The following is a 15,198-nucleotide window of genomic DNA, read 5'->3' as shown; positions in this document are numbered from 1 at the left end:
TGATTGGCTTCGCCGACCCTAGCCACTGCATTTGCAAGTGTTGAGTCAACATTTATATAACACGGTCACTTAACATTTCTTGTGAATTCAATATTTTCCATCTGCTTTATATAAATTTTATCAACTTAATATTTTTCATTTCAAGTGTTGAGTCAACACTTTCACCACCCAGATTTTTCGAGTTGGCTATAGCGTTCAGTTAAAGTTAAGTGTTGAATTCTTTTTTTTTTTTGAATTGCGGCTTTACATTACAATAATCTCTTTTCAGGGCAGTTAGTCAGCTACCATTCTTCTGGATGCCATTGAGCATCCCGAATCCTCATCACGGCAGCACTGGCGGAGCTTGACTGACAAAGCAGGGAGGCCAGTCTATAGAAATGTGGATTAAACATTAATCTACAGTACCGTTTTTACTGTTTATCTAGTGGAGAATTAGCTTAGGTAGGGAGGGCCGTGCCCTCTATGACCATAACGTAGCTCCGCCAGTGCACGGCTGAGCAGTCGATGCCAGCCAAGGTAACTCACGTAGGCGCAATTTTTTAGGCCAATTTTCATCAGGATTTGTATTTGACAACAGTCTCACACACTTACGCAAAGCATGTGGAGCAACACGAGAATCTGTTACAGTTTGCGCACAGCCCATGCATATGCATCGACATCATACAGTACTATGTACAGGATAATCCAGGGTAGAATACTGAGTACGAAAGCAGAGTGACAGCACAAGTTATTAGTACGAAAGCAGAGTCCAGCTCAGTAGCTCACAGCTTCACCGTCACCCGCACACACAAACGGACAGACAGTCAGACACCCATGGAACTTGATGAACAGAAAGCTAGAGATGGAGCCAATAACAACCTTACCGAATGTTGCTTCCTCGAGTGAAGCGGCTTACCACCCAACAAGACCGAACACGTAGCGTTGGAGTGCCCTCGCAATGGCCACGCCGGCCCTTGCCGCTCTTGGGAACCGGTCGGCGACGAGCGCCGACATCACCAGCGACACGCCGAGGACGAAGATGCAAAACGCGATGAGCGGGCGCGCCGGGCCAGAGGAAGCGTCAGAGGGCGTGGCAGCGGCGTGGATGATGACGGACCCGGCGGCCGAGATGAGCAGGGCGCCGGCGTTGACCAGGAGCCGCGCACGGCGGCCTGCGATCACTCGCTGGAGATGGAGTTCTGCTGGCCGGCCCGCCATTCCGGTTATCAGCAAAAGATAAAGAAAGGAAGAAAGAAAGAGGAATTGCCAAATTGGCAAGGAGAGGAGATGATTTGAGGCGGTGTGTGTGAAGGTGGACAGGTCTTGGCCTGCACATATAGGGAGAGTCTGGTACGTGTTACAACAGCAGCAGGGAGAGTGTGGGGGATTAATTAGACAAAAAGTGTGTATTCTTGTATCGCAGGTAAAGGATCAAAAGATCGACAAAGCTTTTAAAGCTAGTGACGCCACATGCATAGCCTTCTCTCTGGAAGAAAGATGCCAACGAAAGTGGTGGCGGCGATGGAACGTGTTGTGTAAATGGAGTTTGTTAGGTCTGTTAAAGTGCAATGGTGAGGTTTGAAGAGTCTTGCTCTCCATGTTGGTGGTTATTACTGTGGTTTGCTTTTTTAAAAAAAATACAGACGCCAATGCTTACATATACACACGCAACTTAATTTTATGAATACATGCCCTTACAGAGATTGAACCGGCACATCTTTGAAACTGTGTCTACGGCGTCGATTAAATTCTAAAATAAATTTATTATAATGCAAACACACGTGACTCGAATCCAGATAAACAGATTTCACCGGAAGAAATGTTATCAGCTTTACCAAGTTTGCTGTTAGACGCCCCCTGGAGAGTCCGGATGTTTGATTCCTTTTTTTATTCTCTCTTTCAGCTTATAAAGAGACCGTGTTGGGAGTTGGAGTGTCTGACGCAGGCCTTTACGCGTTTAAAAGGGTGCTGAAGAGAGACGACGAATAAGCCATGGGAAGAAAAGGATTACATAAGTTCTATCTAATTCGGAACGTGAATTGACCTGCTATGGTATATACTCGCTAAGTAAACGAAAAGGTGGCATATCATCCCATCACAAGTTTGTATCTATCCCTTTATTTATTCTTAGGTCAGTCTCAGTAGAGTTTTATGAAAAGTTTCATAAGCATTAAATTACATGTCACATCAGCAATTTTGCTAAGTCTTTGTGAGGTGAAAAGGAAGAGTTTCATTATATGTGAGAGAAATTTTATCCTTATAACACTCAACAGGTATGATTACCTAATTTTCAGTCTTAATAACAGTGCCATAAAAATGTGCACTGAGCTTGACCTTAGCATATATAAGCTGCGCGTGGAGCTTTATCTCATGTACTAGGCTTTTGCTCGCGTACGTGGAGCTTTATCTCATGTACTAGCTTTATCTCATGTACTAGGCTTTTGCTCGCGTACGTGGAGCTTTATCTCATGTACTATATACACATTATTAACCTAGCCATCTGTGGGCAATAACAGCTCATCAATCTCGTGCAACCCTTTTCGGAAAGGCCAACCTTAATTTATTCCTGGTAGTCAAAATGACTTGGCGTGCCAACCTAACCCATGTCAACATCAAATTTCGATCTAGTGTTATAATCCATCTATTATATAAGATAGAGAAAACAATCTTAGAACCACAAATAATCTTAAATAAATTACTCCCTCCGTTTCAAATTATATGGCATTTTAGATTTTCTAAATGCATAACATATAGATATACATCATGTCTAGATAAAAATCTATCTATTTAGAAAAGTCAAAACAGGTACAAGAGTAACTCATTTTAGATTATTTATGATCCTATAGTGATCCTATATGGTATTTATTTACCCTATTATATATGAGCTATAATCCAACTTATATAATTTGAGAGGAAAACAAACAGAACAAGTCTAAGCTTGCGAACCAGTGGGTTGCAGATATCTTGGGTGTACGCGGACGGCAAAACGTTTTGTTGGGTTAGCTGTCATGTTTCTTTGTAATTCGAAAAAAAAACATGACAGCATAATAAATTGGTAAAAGTATTTTTTTTTTTGCGAGCATAGTAAATTGGTACAGCTCAGAGTTCAGGTGGTCATGTCTCGTTGCTCCATCGAGCTGAGGCAGGAAGCATGGCACAGCCGTCGTTGTTTAGACTGAAACTGAGATGATGGATAGATAATCTTGCAGATTGACTGACTGACGGAGAACGGATAATTGCCCAGCCCAAACGAGCCCAATTAGGCTGGTTTGAGCGCCTCTCCTTCCCGGCCCAACCGTCCTATCCCCAGTCCACCGTCGTAGGTTCTGATTTCCTAAACGGGCCACCAAATTTTTAAAGGAAAAACTCCTATATACCTCCCTGGAATATGAGGCGAGTTCGCGTTTTCACCCAGGACTCCAGAACCGTCCATTCTACCTCCCGGTACGCATAAAACCGGACATGTGACCTCCTCCATCCAATTTCACTTCAGTTTTTGACCCAACTGGTAACACATCCTCGCCACGGCGCAAATCCGACGTATCCCGACCCACCCGTCATCTCCTTTTCCTCTCCCACTTGCATCCAAGACCCACCTGTCATCCTTTTTCTTCCCCTCCACCTCTCTTTCCCCTCCGGGTAGAATGGCGACGTTGCCCCTGCCGGTTGAAATCGAGCACACCTGAGCCCCTGCAATGCGATGTCGATGCTCCGCCTCTTGCACGTCGCACCCCCAATCCCAATGCGGGATTGCCTGGCCGCGCAGATGCGACCGTCGCGCCAGGCGCCCATGTCGGCTGGCGACTGCGGCCGCTCCTCCTAGCCACACGCTTGGGGGAGTTCGACAGCAACTGCGTGTGCCTGGGCGTGTCCCGTGTCCGAGTCGGGGCTCGACTTCATGATGAGCTCGAACACCGAAACTCCACCGCATGCATCGGCACCGACGGCGGCGCAAGGGCCACGAATTCTCCACATTTGGCAGCGGCAGACGGGCTCCGTGTTGCATATGAAAGATTCGATACGCAGCAACTTCAGCTACTAGTGGAGTTCGTTGATGCCTCGTGCAGTCATGCTCGTGCTCGCGCTCCGGCTCGACCTCAGGCTTGCCCGCATACTCGTGTAACTTGCTTGCTGCTTGCCCCGTTGGCAGCTGCGGGCTCACACATACAGGCACGTTCTCCCTGCAATTCTTCTCTATCTAATCGAGATGCAAGCAAGCAACAACTTCTATTCCTCTTCTTTCTCTGCCGAGCAAGGCACTAACAGGCTAGTAGTCAGCATTGCCACTGGTGCGTTGGCATTAACAAGCAGCGCCATCTCTAATTCGGAGAAAAAAGAAGAAGAAGGGAGAGAGAAACAGGAGGTAGAAGAAGATGGCATATACTGATATGTGGGGCTCATTGAACAGTTGCCAGCAAGGATAGGTGCCTTGCGCCATGTCGGATAAAACCGTCTTCAAAATCACCACATTGGCCGAAAACGGCTCTAGATTCGAGTCTAGGTGGAAAAAATATGCGGTTTCATAAGTAAGAGGAGCTAAAATGGACGGTTTTCGACTCACGGGAGGCAGCGTGAACTCGGGCTATATTCGAGAGAGGTGAATAGGGCTTTTTGCCATTTTTAAACGACATAGTCGTGCCCATCAATCCCCACCTCCAGCACGTAAACGGGCTCAATTCCACGAACCGGAGCGGACACAGTCGTGCCCTGTATATATTATGTGGGTGGAAATGGCCCAGCCTGCCTCTTCTCTCCGGCCCAGCCCAGACTAACCCAACCGCCGCTGCTGCGCTGCCTGGAAGAACACTTCGATTTCTCTTCGCTTCTCCTCCTCCGTGTTCGTTCCTCCTGGTGCTGCCTCCTGCCGTCCTGCGAGCACGCGATGCGACCGGCCTTCTCCGCCTCCAAGCCGTCGCCGTCGGGGAGGGAGAAGGGCAGGAGGAAGGGCGGCGGCGCCGCCGCCGCCGAGCACCTGCTCACCGACCAGGTCCTCACCCTCCGCACCCGTCTGCGCGACGCCCTCGCCCTCGGCCTCACCAAGTAATTGCTAATTCATAGCATATTTACTGTAGCGTGTTAAGGAATTAGCTCTTCTCCAGCACATAAGAAAGCGTCCATACCAGTGATTTTATGTAGCTCCTATAGTCCTATTTAGCCACTCAGGGAGAGGCGCAACATTGGTGATTTAGCTTGGTAATTTTGCCCAAAGTTCGGAACGAGAAATTCTTCGTACTGATGTTTGGTAATTTCACAATTCAGAGAGTACAACGGAATCAAAATATCAAATTATAAGAGAAAAGAATAGAACGGAAGGGTTGTGAAAGGTGTTTGTGTATGTTCCTTGCTGTATTTTCAATCTTCTATGTATATTTCAGGTCTGATGGACACGGTGCTAAAACATGGCAATCTACTGATGCTGGAATACAGTCTCATGTGCTCAAAGCAGTGGCTGCGTTTGTCGGCTCTCTATCAAATGAAGCACTGAGGCTTGCTCTTATAAAGGTAAACCCCGTCTACCGTTTGTGCCTTGCTCGGCCATTGTAATTTCTAGCCAGCAATTTGACTCAATTTATTCAAACCCTACATATTCCTTAATGTTCTTGTGCTATACTCTTCCTGACTTTCATGCATAAACGCTGAAATACGATTTTAACCATAGTTATTTGTTGACCAGGAGTCAATTTCAGATGTACTTCTAGCACTGGAAGGTATTCTTAAGACGAAGAATGTCTCCGTGCTGATCCAAGCAGCAGATGTGAGCTTAAAGTTGGTTTCCAGTATAGGCAATTCTATTCGCCAGTACCCAATTCTGGAGATGGTTTCGTCCCTCTCATGTCAATTGTCTGCCGAACAGCTACGTATAGCTGTACCATGTGCAAGTGCACTGACCTGTATATTGAACAGCCTAGTTACAGCGAGAGCTTCAACTCAGGCAGAAATTTGGGTGGCGCTGGAGAAAACCGATGCAGTTGCAAGTGTTATTTCAGCTCTGCAGAATTACACCCATGATGTTCATCCCCTGAACTATCTGACGGAGATGATATCTCTGCTAAGGAGTATCCTGTGGATTTGGCCTTCTTCGAGATACCATGTGTGGAGTAACTGTAACTTGATGGCAAAGCTGGCACAATACTGTCTTAGCGCCGAAACAACAGTTGCTGCAAAAATTCTTAAGCTGTATGCTGCTTTAGGTACTTCTGTGGTAATTCTCCTCTTTGACTTCTGTGTCAAGATTTGCAAAGATCTTTTTTCTTCTCCTTCAGTTTCCCTGTGCATACCTGAAAACTTGCAACTGCAATTCAGCTTTATGTGGCAATGGAGCGATGATCCTTCTTAAGGATGAAGAGTTGATCTGTAAAGTTGGTGATCTTATGGGAAGATCTCATCCTATTGTTACTAGGATCGAAGCATTGAAGCTCTGTCAGGTTCTCCTGGTAAGATTTATATCAACAGAAATTTGATGGTTGACTAATATGACATATCTACTATGTTTATGTTGCCTTTAAAAAAAATCTGAAAGTAGCATGGTTGCCTACAGAGATCTTCAAGGGGCTACAATCAGTTAATGGCTTCACATTATCAGCCTATTGTTCAAGGCATAATCGATGCAATGTCTGAAATTGATGAAAGTTTATTAGTAACAGAGGGCTGCCGTACTGCATTACTGGCCCTCCGTTATTATGGGAATCACCATAGATGCTTCTGGTCTAATTCTATTGATGAAGTATTATATAAGATTCTTGCTGGGCACTGCAGCTCTGAACATCAAACCCACCAGATGCGCCATGGTGATCTGTTCAACAAAGATTACAAAGACATTATGAATATGCATCCCTATGTATGGGATATTCTTGGATATCTGGCAGTACATTGCAACAATGAGTATCTGTCTGTAAGAAAACGGAAAAACAGTTTCTTGCAGGCACTGATATCTTGTGTTTGGTAGGTACTAGGTACTATCCTGTTCGAGTTCTTTTTTTTTAATGGAATGTTACTTTAGTACCACAAGGACCATGTTGAATTCTGATTTACTGTACCTCCTGCTTCTTTGTGCAGCTCGCTAGCAACAGATTTAACACAGAGAAACAGCTCCACAAAATTTTCCAAAGAGGACCAGGAGCCGGCTTTGAGGGCAGTTCTTATGATGCTCCTCTCTCCTAGCCAATACATTTTTTCTGAGGCAAGTTCTAAATTTCTGGAAGTTGTTGTACCATTAGGAGATGAATATATGAACATTCTCATGTCATCATTAGAATCTAATGCTACCAGAAATCTTACCGCATCTTTTGACTGTGTCAAAATTATGACCAACCTCATGAACCTAGCATGCTTGGTGATAGTGCAATCTAACCATAGCCTGAACAAGAGGAATGCTGTAGATGTATTATCCACCATTATAAAGGAATGTCTGCACAATCATTTGTACATTACGAGGGCAAACATTGCTTCACATCTGCAATTTTGTTTTGATGGAAGTTCATGTTGCTATCTCACTGAAGAGTGGGAAGGTGAAAATGTTCTCCTATTTTATGGTCTCATGGTGCTGTATAATGTGCTGAGGAAAGTCAGCTTTGTTTGTATTCACTGTAAAAAGAATTTGGATGCGGGGATTGTGTGCCATGATTGCAGAGAGTATTACAATGAAGGTTTTATTAGAGTCCTTGAGCATGCATTCTGTCAGAACTTGAGCCCAGGACCCAAGTCTTATATCGCACATATACTGAGTTTGTTTGGCCTCTGTGGTTTTCCAAGCAAGTTGGGAGGAAAGATGAGAAGTGCATTATGTGATAATGAGCTAGTTGATCTGGAACTGTTGCTTGCGGATGGCTCATCTCTAAGTGCTCATGCAGCTATCCTATCAGCAAGATGTCCTAAACTATTGCCATCTGAAAAATCCCTTGTGCGTGATGGGAAATCGTCTGATGAATGGAGCAGAAGATCACTCTATCATGTCCGAATGTCTGATCGTGTAGACAGTCATGCACTGAAGAAAATTTTGGAATACGCATACACTGGTTTTGTCACAGTAGATGATGACATAGTTAAGCCTGTAAAGACACTTGCAAAGTATTGTCACTTGAAATCGCTGCGCGAGATGCTTCAGAAAGAGCAACCCAGATGGAACTCTGACTGTCCCAGATATGATCTTACTGCGGCAGTTGAACCAGCTGAAGATTCGTTCTCGTAAGTCCCTCAAATGGTTACATGTTTTACTGTTTCTAAACTGCCACCCAAAAGGCCATAATGGCTAACTTGCACTGTCTAGTTTTTGCTGACTCTTGAAGTACTTGTTTCATGCTAATTCCAGGGACATAATTCTGGAGGCCCAATCAAACGATGAAATGGAGTGTCACCATGGCTCATGCGAACTATCAACTCCACATGTCCATAGCCATAAAGTTGTTTTGAGCATGAGCTGCGATTACCTTCGCGCATTATTTCAGTCTGGGATGCACGAGAGGTTATCCTTTTGTTTCTCAATATCTCTGAAATATTAGGGGTTGTTTGGATACTAGGTGCTAAACTTTAGCAGTGTCACATCGGATGTTCGGATGCTAATTAGGAGAACTAAACATGAGCTAATTATAAAACTAATTGCAGAACCCCTGTGCTACTTCGCGAGACGAATCTATTAAGCCTAATTAATCCATCATTAGCAAATGGTTACTGTAGCACCATATTGTCAAATCATGGACTAATTAGGTTTAATAGATTCGTCTCGCGAATTAGACTCCATCTGTGCAATTAGTTTTGTAATTAGTCTATGTTTAATACTCCTAATTAGTATCCAAACATCCGATGTGATAGGTGCTAAACTTTAGCACGGGGTATCCAAAAAAGTTTAGGTCTTCTCAATCGAGACTGCTGCAGAACCCCCAACTGGCAACTGCACTATTTTTATCACGCTTGTATATTTTTCAAAAATTTTGATAAGATCCATGCGTGCAGTTTTGCAGAGGCTATCAGAGTTCCGGTCGGGTGGGAAGCGCTGAACAAACTAGTCCAGTGGTTCTACTCAGGCGAGCTGCCTAGAGTCCCTCCTGATTGCCGATGGAAGAATATGAGCGCAGAGGAGCAACTCTCCCGTCTCAAACCTTACGCGGAGCTGTCATCCCTGGCTGAGTTCTGGTTCCTGGAGGGGGTGAAGGAAGAGAGCCTTGAAGTGGTGGCCTCCTGCCTGAACTCCAGCACAAACGCCTCCCTCGATACCATCAGCTTCGCAGCCAACTTGGGGCAGTGGGAACTTGTGGATGCCGCCATCGGCAGCGTGGCGCACCTGTACCCGAGGCTGCGAGACTCCGGTCAGCTGGAGCAGCTCGATGAAGACGTGCTCAACATGCTGCGGGCAGAGTACGTTCGGTACTTGCAGCACCGCGGTGGAAGTTACTGAACCTGAATGTGATGTAATTTAGTATGTTTTGTTGAGGCGGAGCAGTATGTTAATATGATACAGACGTAAAATGGCCATGTTTTTGTGGTGCTATACACACAGCGTGTGTTCATGCTGATGGTGGTGGTCTAGATAAAGCCGTGCCATGTTGGCAGTGCACTTGGCATGTTACTTCTGACTTTGTGGTAGAATCGCCGAGCTGAATGAATGTACTAGTTTCCTTATTTACTGAAAGCCCTGAATAGCTCATTTCCGGTGTGGTTCTGGCTGCATGCCGATCTCTTCTCTCCAAATCCCTGAAGCCAGCTGCTTACAGGACTCGAAATGCATTTTTTTCCAAGACCGGGTGTCTTCTAAAAATCGCTTTTTTACCATGGTGTTTACGATTAATGGAACAAGAAAGAAATTTTCTGTGGGAGCAGGAACCGCTCCGAGGCGATGAATATTTTGGACATTCCCTTGTCGGCATTGGAATCAAATGTTTGCAGAGATCTTACCAAACCTTCTGCTTCTTCCGGTTCATTGAGGGAGTGAAGGAAGCGAGCCTTGGGACTTCGGGTTGGCGACCTCGTGCCTGGACTCCGCGGCGGAAGCGACTGAATCCTGAAACTTCGTGTCGTCCAGCGCGGCCGTTTAGTCACTGAGAATGTACAGTATTCCATGGACCCGTAAAATGGGCGTCTCGTTGGTGTACAGTGCACACAGCTTCGTTCTTTCGTTGTCTCCACGTTGGTGAATGGCGAATGCACTGGCTGTGTTGTGCCGATTACCTGAGCCTCAGCATAGTTCATCTCCATGAACGTTCCCATTGGGCACGCTTGATCTCTCCTCTCCAGATCCCCCTGAACCTGAAGCATGTTGCACAGATCTGAGGATCGGCCACTGCAGTCGGCAGCCAAGTGGCACTGACGAGCCCAGCTCAGCACCTCACTCCAGCTCCGCCATCCACATCCACATGGCGCACAACGGACACTGCTGCCACTGATCCGTTACTACTCAGCTCGCTCCACGGCAGCAATTAACTACCAGCACTCTTGCTCCTCCCCTGTTGTGCCCTGTTGAACTAAACTAACCCAACAGATCAAACAAATTTTAATCTCTTTCCGGCCATCCACCATTACACAATTGACAGTAGTTGCTTCCAAGAACTCCTCAAAAAACAGCACTGTAGCAACATGGGAGGTACAGGTACTAGGGAGACGATCAGCAGTCTAGCAGAGGCCAGTGCAGGGCTACAGGCTGTCCATGTCCATGTCCATGTCCCAGTCCCTCCTCCGCTAGCGTCCAAAATAGCGTTCAATAAACAAGCCCGGCGCAACATAATTGCGGTTACGAAATAAAGACGGGATTTCATTTCATTATAACTGGTTGGCTAACGAAGCTATTTTGTTTTGTTTTTTTTAATGGCAGGCGGCCAGGGCCTGCTGCCTCCCGGCGGTGGGGCAGGAAGTCACGGCGCCGGGGCGGTGGTGGCACACTGGCAGCCGTCAGAACTCAGGCGGCCGTCGCGTCGCGGCGCGGAGACGCACGCGTCGAACCGGACGGCCGGCGAGGAGCGTACGTACGCTGCAGGTGCTGGGTGGAGGCAGCAGCGGCGCGTAGGCAAGGGAAAGGAAAGACGAGCAGCGTTCAGGTTTTCAGGCTTCCTTCAGTCATGGCACAGGCTCTGAATCTCTGGGTTCTCTCTTTTCATTCATCACTCATGCACTCGCAGGCAGGTGCGGTGGCGTTGATGGCGGCCTGGTGGGCTCAGCTTTTCTTCAGGCCATGATGGGAGTACGCTTTGGTGCCTGTCAGTCATCACTACGATCCAAGACGTACATTTCATTTTTCAGCGGCCTTTTTTCCAGCTGCTGAGAGCCTGAGATCCAGTACGTTACGTTCGTTAATCAGTTTGGGCCGTTACTTCCGTTTCGTTTGAGATTGCATACTTTGTACTACTAGGACACAAAGCTTAATTTGCGCCATGAGCTCCATCCCAAGTTGACCATACGCCCGTCTCCATCGATGAACCATGATCCATGGTGCAGACGTGCAGTAGATCTGTGGCGCGCCATCAATGGCCTGCATCGCCATCGCACCACAGCTACGCTAGACGCCACACCACCACGCTACACTCATGGCAATGGCATCCCCTGCAGTGGAGGCACTGCACAGCAGCCGTAGGCCCCGGCCCATGCATGCTCTCATTACTCCGCGCTGTGGCCTACGCTGCCTGCAGGAAAGGAGACGACGAGAGGGCCGCTAGCCGCTCGCGCCCATGCACGGATGCACCACATCTAGTGACCAGTGTCCGGTGGCTCAGGCGCTGGCCGGGACCGGAGCCGGGAGGTAGGGCGGGAGGGGCGCCGGAAGCGGCCAACGGTAGGATCAGTTCGTCGCCATCATCGCCCCACACGCGCTGGCACGCACGCAGCAGCAGTTACTTAACGCGAGCCACAGGCCGGAGCGCCAACAAAGTGCGAGACGGTGGCAGACACCGAAAAGCTGCGTGGCCGTGGCAGTGCACTGCGCTCGCCGCGCGCGCGGGCGGCGTCGGCATGTGCTGGCCCTGCTGCACGCCCACGCCCAGGCGCGCGGCCAGGGCAGTAGGGCACGCACCGGGGTCCCCACGGCGCGGCGAGCTCGACGGCACCCGCCGGTGACATGGGACGCCGTGGCGGCAACGGGCTGCAAGTAAAACCTGCCCTGCCGCGCCGATCGCGGTGACGCCTTTGCCGTTGCCGTGAGTAAAAAAAGAGCTGGCGGTGTGCGACACCATGGCCATGCGTCTGCCGCCGCGCGAATATTTAGAGGCGGGCACATGCGCCACAGTGCCCGGATCCAGAACAGATCAAGCCGGCGCCGGAGCCGCCGAGCCGGGAGGGGGACCGGTCGGTCTGATCGGACCGCCACGGCTCGCCACCCTCCGTGAACCGGCATCTACTGGCATGGCATGGCAACATGTGCTGACTCCGATGCAGATAGCCACGGACACTGAGGGTGGTGGCTTTGCAGTTTGCTGCAACTCGAGTGCATGCGTGACCGGATTTCCATCGCTCTGCCCTAGAAATGCTGCCATCATTTTGTTTGCATCGCGTTGCGTCGCCTCCTGTTCAAACTTGAACCCACCGAATGGAACACTAACCTGGTTGCAACAGTGCACCATTACAACGAGATCATGAGCATTGCCAACAGCAGCAAGCGCTTGAGAAAATTTTCCACCTTTTTTTGCATTGAACGGTTGAACCAAATCGATCAGAAGAGCAGTACAAAACTCGAATTTACAGTCGAGCAAAAAAGAAGAAAAAGGGAAAAAAAACAGTCAATCGATTAGAACAGCCTTCACCCATCTCATCGTCTCCAAAGAACAAACAAAATCAGTTAAACCCAACACCAACCCACCCGAGCTATCCATCCATCCATCCTCTCATCATCATCATCACGACGGCGCAAGCGGGACAAACGACGCCGTCGCCGCTGGCAGCCCGGTCAAGCGGGGGTCAAATCACCCGAAGGATCTCGGCAGCTCGCCGCTCCACCCTTGGGCCTTCCGCCCCAGCGACGACCTGCACCTCGCCGCCGCCGCTGCCGCTGCAGTAGCGGCGTCCTTGGCCGCGGCGGAGTCCTTCTTGTCCTTGAAGAAGCCGAACACGGGGCGGGAGCACACGGGCACGTTGAGCACCACGGGCGCCACGCGGACGCCGGAGGAGTAGGACCGGTCCACCGCGCGGGACCGGGACTTGGAGGCCGCGTGGAAGCTGCAGGGGGAGCTGGAGCTCCGCTCCAGGCCCTGGAACACGATCTTGCCCGACGAGTTCATGCGCGGGGAGTCCACGGAGAGGCACCGCGGGGGAGGGGGAGGGGAAGGGCGGCGCCGCGCGGGGCTGCGGCCGGCGCGGGTGGAGCCGGACGTGGAGTGGCGGTGGTTGGAGGAGCGGACCAGCCGGAGGCGCGGCGGGTTGGGGTCGGCGGCGGCGGCGGAGTCGAGGGAGAGGCGGGGCACGTCGTCGTGGTCGTGGCCGGAGGAGGAGGACGAGGAGGAGAGCGAGAAGCGGGAGGAGGCGAGGGAGAGCGACGCCTCCGAGTCGGAGCTGTCGCGGAGGAGCGGCGCCGACGCGAGGTCCGACGCCGAGGCGCCCGACCCGCGCCCGGTGTTCCGCTGGAGCAGGAGCTTGAGCGACCTCGCCGCCGCGGAGTTCGTCGCCCTCGCCGCGGGGGTCCTCGCCGCCGCAGCAGCTGGCGAGGGCGAGGGCTTCGCGCTGGGGCTCTGCGCGGCCGCGGCTCTCTTGAGCCCGAGCAGCTCGCGCCACCGGCTGGAGCAGCTGGGCGCCTTGGGCGAGAACACGTAGGGGTCGGTCCCGTCGGCCGCCGCCGCAACCGCCGCGGCGCGGAGGGGCTTGATCGGCTCCGCGGGCGCCGGCATTGCCGCCTGCGCCGGCGGCGGGGCCTCCGGGCCCGGCAAAGGCGCCGCCGCCTTCCTCAGCGGCAGCAGCTTCCCGTCCGCGAACAGCTCGTCCGCGGGGAGCATGGTGGCGGACCCGCCGAGGCTGAACTCGAAGTCGATGAAGTCCTTGGAGATCGCCGGCTCCGGCGTGGCCACGGCCATGGCGGCGACGGCCACGGGGGACGACACGGCAACGGCCTCCATGTCGCCAGCGTCGCGGCTGAACGACACGCGCGGGCTGAGCCACCCGTACGGCACGGCGGCGGGGGCAAGGTTACTCGCGACGGCGGAGGCCATGGACCGCGGCGGCGGCTACGCGCATCAAAGTCAGGGCACGCGCACGCGCTAGACTCCCTCTCTTGCTGATGCGCTGCCGGTACGGCGGTAGCTAGATGGATCCAGTGGCGTTGGTGGGCGGGGAGCAGCTAGCGGCGGGAGGCCGGAGAGCGATGTGAGAGACGGGTAACGGTGGTAAAGGCGCGTATATATAAGCGGGTTAAGGGTAAAACGCGAGGGAGATGGCTCGGGGTTGTGGGGGGGACCGGCTGGCCGGGCCGGCCGGTTCGTGGAAGCAGAGGCGGAGGCGGCCCTTGAGCTGGGCGACGCGTGAAAGGGCGGGTGCTCTCCGGGTGCGCGCTGAGGCAGCGGGGAGGTAGCTCGTCGGTTTCCGGGTTTATTTTTGTAACGGCACCGGCCACCGGCTACAGCTACGGCCAGGGGAGAGACAGAGGGGATTTGGCAGCCAAACCATGGCGATCCCCTCCCCGGTGGTGTTTTTTGTGTTGCAGTTTACAAGCTGGTCTGAGCATCTGATCAGATTGGAATCTCAAGTGCGAGATGGGTGCATTGTTTCCACGGGTTTGGGGATCCATGGGTTTTTGATAAGGTTGCTGCTATAACGAGTAGGGTCAGGGTACAATACTAGCATCTCTTGTTGCCTAGGGAGGATCAGAGTAGTGTTACCAAGGCCAATCCTAGCAGAAATTTCATGTTGGTGTTTCTAACTTTCTAAGAGTGACATGCAATAAAGCATCTAATTGATTATTCAAATAGTCATTCTAGTGCATTATTTATTTTTTTCATAGCAAGATAGTATTTGTATTAGAAATAGTGTCTAGTTTCACCTAGAGGAATCCATTTTCTCTCTCTCTCTTCCTCTTCATGAAGGATATCATCATAGGAGCTTAGGAGGTAGCTGTCACCTTTACATACATGGCAACAAGCAAATCACCAGATGAGAGATCGAGATGGTTTATGGTGACATACCACTACTTGATAAAACCAATCAAATAAGGACTATATACAATTAGTCCTTTGAAATGGCATCATTTTCCATTACCCTTACCTCATCACCATGCTTTATTGCTAGTATACACCACTACTATCATTCCTCGAGCCCAGC

General features: G+C 50.4%; 2 protein-coding genes across 2 annotated transcripts; one reads left to right on the top strand and one right to left on the bottom strand.

Moving 5' to 3' along the window:
• The first annotated feature begins 4,803 nt into the window (after window positions 1–4,803).
• On the top strand, window positions 4,804–9,619 carry LOC117853063 (BTB/POZ domain-containing protein At1g04390). Its single transcript, XM_034735426.2, has 8 exons — window positions 4,804–5,019; window positions 5,355–5,481; window positions 5,654–6,170; window positions 6,283–6,413; window positions 6,518–6,921; window positions 7,036–8,163; window positions 8,288–8,440; window positions 8,929–9,619. Exons 1-8 carry the CDS (start codon window positions 4,862–4,864, stop codon window positions 9,368–9,370), a joined length of 3,060 nt encoding a protein of 1,019 aa, XP_034591317.1. The 5' UTR covers window positions 4,804–4,861; the 3' UTR covers window positions 9,371–9,619.
• A 2,938-nt stretch (window positions 9,620–12,557) lies between these two features.
• LOC117851667 (uncharacterized) lies at window positions 12,558–14,502 on the bottom strand. The gene has a single exon (XM_034733535.2). It carries the CDS (start codon window positions 14,091–14,093, stop codon window positions 12,858–12,860), a length of 1,236 nt encoding a protein of 411 aa, XP_034589426.1. The 5' UTR covers window positions 14,094–14,502; the 3' UTR covers window positions 12,558–12,857.
• Between the last annotated feature and the right edge of the window lie 696 nt (window positions 14,503–15,198).

This window comes from Setaria viridis, chromosome 4 (assembly GCF_005286985.2).
Source record: "Setaria viridis chromosome 4, Setaria_viridis_v4.0, whole genome shotgun sequence".
Lineage (NCBI taxonomy): Eukaryota > Viridiplantae > Streptophyta > Magnoliopsida > Poales > Poaceae > Setaria > Setaria viridis.
Note: the sequence above shows the minus strand (reverse complement) of the source record. Positions and strands in the feature narration are given on the sequence as shown.